A 4,848-nucleotide genomic window follows, 5' to 3' on the forward strand; every position below is an offset into this window, starting at 1 on the left:
CTTCCCCATCCCGTAGGGAGCAGTGCCCTCACACCACACCCCTGATTGCCATGGGCACCCCTTGTCCAAAGCCGAGTCCCCAGGAACAAAAAAAATGCGATGGGAATCGTCTGGGCTGTGGGGAGTAGCCCCAGGACACAGGGATGTCCCTGCACGGCAGCAAAAGAGCACACATCCCTGCTGCTGTGGCTCGTGGAGGGTGAAGCCGAAGCCCAGCCGCAGGCACTGCCCAGCCTGGCTGGAGCGAGCCCTGTGCTAATCCAGGGGTGCCACCTGCCGTCTGGTCCTGACGGATCACCCACAGCTTCACCTCTGCATCCTGAAAACTGCTCCAGATGTTCAGGCTTTCCCCGGAGCCTCCTAGGAAGCCCCCCGCCAGGACTCACAGCACGCAAGAGCAAGCTGGAGTGCGGGACAGCTGTCCCCACACATCCTGCCTGAGGCTGGATGGAGCTGCTCTCAACAAAAGCAGGAGGATAATATCCTTTTCCTCAGGATAATGAGGTCAGGGAATGGCTCTTGTGTGTCTGTAACTGGAAACTAAGTTATTGGACTCAGTTCCCTAAAAAATTGGGTGGAGAAAAACATTACGATGTGGCTGAGGTGGATGAAAAAATTGCAATCGAGAGAAACAATTTTGGGTTGTGCCACAGAGAGGAGAGGGAAAAAAAAAAAAAAAAAAAGCAGTTTGATTTCTTTTTGTCCCTCTATCTCCTTTCCTGCAGAAAATAAGGTTAGACAAACTTCAGATTTCTGTCATAACAAAGCTGATGTCAAACATGATGATATTTCTCACTGGACTCCTTGTTTACATTACAAATCATCCTGACCAAAATTACCCCTTCTGTCACAATGTTTGTTTTATGTGAAAAGACATTTCTGCTCAGAAATAACAAGGAAAAAAAAAAATCAAGTTAAAACATTCTGACCAGCTCTGACTTTGAACATGTAGAAGGAGGATAGGAGATCGCTCGGAATAAACAAGCTGCCATTACCCATGGGGTTCAGATGTGTCAAGTCAGCTTTCTGCTAAATAAGAACGCACATCTAGATTTTATTATTATTATTATTATTATTATTATTATTATCCTGAGATCTTCCTTCCTTTTTTTTTTTTTTAAATCCCATTTTTCCTCTGCTTTCAGAAGCTTTTCCTTTGACTCTTATCCCTCAGAGCATGTCGCTCTCTGATTTGACAAGCTTTTCCTTCGCCTCTCATTCGTCAGAGCGCTAATTTTGCAGTTTAATTTTTTTTTTCTGGCTCTTTAGGATGAAAACTGGAAGGGTCACCTGTGCAGCACCCTCCTGTAGGAGCCAGAGAGCCTTTCTGGTGACTCACTGCGGTGGTGTCACCCTTGTTTGGTGGCTCTGTTATCTGATTAGGTTAATGTTGTTCTCCACCTGCCATTGTGCCTTTGGGGAGATTAATATACATTAATCACATGCATAAGGTCGGAGTTACCTTCTGGGATCGGTGCTTTCCCTGGCATGTCGCCCTCAAAGCATTAACTGATGTTATCCAACGTTCCTCAGCTGCAAAAGGTGAGGTTTGCTGTTGGACGTCAGCGAGTGTTTCGTGCTCTGCCCTACTCTTTCAACTGGTGACAGATTCAAAAGAAGGCAACTGCAAGTGGGGCAAAGCTAAGAAATCCTTCCCTGTGAGGGTGGGGAGGCACAGGTTGGCCAGGGAAGCTGTGGCTGCCCCATCCCTTGAAGTGTCCAAGGCCAGGTTGGGTGGAGCTCTGAGCAAGCTGGTCTGGTGAAAAGTGTCCCTGCTCCTAGCAGGGGATGGAACTGGATGATCTTTAAGGTCCCTTCCAACCCAAACCATTCTATGAAAGCTTCCTTCAAGAGCCAAAGCATGTCAATAAGTACATGGAAATAACAGGGATCTCTTAAACAACTCCAGTTGCTAGAAGACAAGCTCAAAAGATCTCCCCCACATACAGACAAAAAAAGAATACCTCTTTGCCCCTCTCTGAGAACTGAAACTCTTTCCTGAATTTCCTGCTGATTATGGTGGGTTTTTTCTTCCCCTTTGCTTGTTTTGTTTCCGAGATTTTCTGCCCTTGTGCTGAAGTCCTGAGGAATAAGCAGAGAATTATCAAAATTGAGATACCCCAGGTGAAAAGATGGGTCTTGACTGAAGCGAAAATGCAGGGATTTGGAAACTTTGCCCCGGCCAAGTTTCCCCTGCCACTCATGAAATTAGGAATCGCCATACCCACACAAGCCAAACACATCACCCCTCAGTCTGCAAAGACTCAGTCTGGTGGAATGACAGGCTTTTCCTTATTTCCAAGCCACTGTGTTGAATCTATTGCTGGTGAATCCCCTTTTTTTCTCTCTAGAAATCCCCTACAAATACAAGTGGTTGCAAGAGGATTCACTCATGCAAGGCAGAACAACAGGTTTTTACCCTCTATTATGGCTGGATACCTGAGTATGGCACAAATAGATCTTATATATACCTATTAGGGATCTGTGGGAACTCCTTTTGCTCCAAGAGACTCTTGAAGGCAGCAGCAAGCTCCAGACAAAATCCATCAGCACATCTCCCCAGACGAACAAGAACCTGAGGGCTCAGTTATGCAACCGTGGGGAGAAGCTCCAGCTTCTCAGCGTGCTGAGCTGGTGACAGGGGGGAGAATAATCCTCCTGCTAAGTTGGGCCCAGGCCTGTGGCAGCGTGAGTCACCCTGAGCTGCCATGGTTACGGAACGAGCATTACTGTGCAGATCCAAACCCTGCTCAGAGAAAAGCACAGCGCTAACTAGTTCCAAACTTGGAAAACAGTCGAGTGTAGGTAAGGCCTAATACCGAGTGGGTGTTTGCAAGGAGGAGAGTTAGAGAAAAATCCTCCTGAGCTTATATTCAGCTGGCAAAACAGCATGCAAAAGAGCAGGAAGAGGGACACCACTGTGCAAGAACCATGACTTCTGGATCCTTTTCCCCATTTTGTCTGGTTTGCAAAGGGCTACTGTCAGAATTGTTCCAGAGAGGGGGGCAAAAAGAGGATGTTTCCACACCACAAGAAAACACACAGTAGTGTCACACAGATGAATCAGCTGGCACGAATAGTGAGTCATGGAAATGCACCATGGAAATTCTCCAGCGCAGTGGAATCTCTGATGCACATCAAATCTGGCATCCTTGGAGAGGCAGGGGCAGCCAGGATGACGTACGGCACCAGCACATGCCCAAAAACGCTCCTCATGCGTGACCTCAGCCCTGGGAAGCTGCAGTCACTAAGCCCGCGATCCAAGTCCTGAAGCGCTCGGGCAGTCAGTTCATCAGGGTTTTCATGGAAAAGGTGCGCCTGATCCTTATTTTCTATGAGTCACAGCAGCAATAAAAGGACTTGGAGTCTGTTTGCTAAGGATCAGCTGAGAATGACCTGGGCAGGGTAAAGGATCAGGGATACAAAGTCAGGAAATCAGGACAGTTTTGGATGTCAGCACAATGCTGCACCCACTCCATTGTGGGCACACCTGGGCCTGCAGAGATCTCTGGATTGGAAACTGAGATCTCTGCAGAAAGATGACTATCTGGTTTTGAGGGATTTTCTGCTCTTCTTTTTTGATTTCTTTTTTTTTTTTCCCAGTGTCCTCTGCTGGTCTGTCCCATCATCTTCTGCAATTCTTTTATCTCCCCACCACCAGCATAGAACACAGCAACCAGAGTGCAAGGAGTGACCTGTACCTGTGCTTTATGAAAGTAGGAGAAAACCCACCCAAAGCTCATCTACGGCCGATTTTCAGGACGCCTGGCAGGTCCACTGAGACAGAAGTGATTTTTTGTGCTTTTTGCCCCCAGTTCCACCACTAGCATGGAACAAACACATTTGCTTCTTTTCCTACTTGTGCAAAACAGACACGGCCCTTGAAAAAACATTTTATTTTTTTTTATATGAAAGAGTAGCAGTGGTGGATAGAATGGCGTTTAAAATAATTCCAGTCTTTTCTGGGTGTATGGTCCTGAAGCTGAACGATTTGGGAGGGACTTTTTTGAGTTCCTCTAACACGCCGCAGACCCTGCAGAACGGCACATAAACTTCTAAATTATAAGGCACGACCAGAGCTCTTGCCTTGCGTTTGCGAGTATTTTAAGCCCATGAAGAGAAGAAGCGAGGAGTGTGGCGCTCCCTCGCACCGCAGCTGGAGGGGGCTCTGCCACGGCGCCCCTGAGGGGACGGATCCCTCAGGCGGGCTCCGCCATCGCGCCCTTCGCGCCCCTGAGGGGACGGATCCCTCGGGCGGGCTCCGCCATGGTGCCCCTCAGGGGACGGCAGCCTCAGGCAGGGTAGGGGCAGCTCTCCGCCGCCCTGGCGTCTCTCTCCCGCCGCCGGCCCGGGAGCTCAGCGGGCAGAAGGAGGAGGGGCTGGAGACCATGGTGGGGCTGCGGCGGAGGGGCTGAACCCAAGGGGCTCAATGTGAGGGGCTGAACCGCGGCAACATGGCGGCGGGGCCGGGCGGGGTCGGCGGCGACACCGCCCCCCTCGCTCCCCTCACAGGCGGCGCCGCCCCCGCCGCCGGCAGCTCTCGCGAGAGCGGGCGCAGCGCTGCGGTAGGAGGTCGGCGGAGAAGGACGGACGGAGCCGCCGCCGCTCCCGCCGCCGCCTCACCCTCCTCTTCCTCCTCCTCCTCACCTTCCTCCTCCTCCTGCCCCTGCCTCAGGAGGATGCCGCGCTCCGGGCCGCTGCCCGCCGCCTTCTCGCTGCTGCTGGCGACGGCCGCGCTGCTGCCGGGACCCGCCGCGGCGCAGAACGGTGAGGGAGGGCGGCGGCGGGGGGGAGGGAAGGAGGGAGGAAGGGGGGGCGCGTTGCTATGGCGGCGGGGGGGGGGGGGGG

General features: G+C 51.4%; 1 protein-coding gene and 1 long non-coding RNA gene across 2 annotated transcripts in view; one reads left to right on the forward strand and one right to left on the reverse strand.

Annotated features, from left to right (window-relative positions):
- Positions 1-1,094: 1,094 nt before the first annotated feature.
- On the reverse strand, positions 1,095-4,413 carry LOC114059870. The gene is made up of 3 exons (XR_003571755.1): positions 3,099-4,413; positions 1,965-2,082; positions 1,095-1,533 (listed from the first exon to the last, which is right to left on the reverse strand). It is a non-coding gene; the product is annotated as an uncharacterized LOC114059870 (long non-coding RNA).
- A 126-nt stretch (positions 4,414-4,539) lies between these two features.
- Positions 4,540-4,848, forward strand: part of NPTN (neuroplastin) — a 46,730-nt gene continuing 46,421 nt past the window's right edge. The window contains exon 1 of the mRNA XM_027888876.1: positions 4,540-4,767. Within this exon, the coding sequence (XP_027744677.1) occupies positions 4,680-4,767 (88 nt within the window). The 5' untranslated portion in view covers positions 4,540-4,679. The remainder of the gene's footprint in view (positions 4,768-4,848) is intronic.

Source organism: Empidonax traillii, unplaced genomic scaffold (genome assembly GCF_003031625.1).
Source record: "Empidonax traillii isolate 1590-97213 ecotype Southwest subspecies unplaced genomic scaffold, ASM303162v1 scaffold12:size2584012, whole genome shotgun sequence".
Classification (NCBI taxonomy): Eukaryota; Metazoa; Chordata; class Aves; order Passeriformes; family Tyrannidae; genus Empidonax; species Empidonax traillii.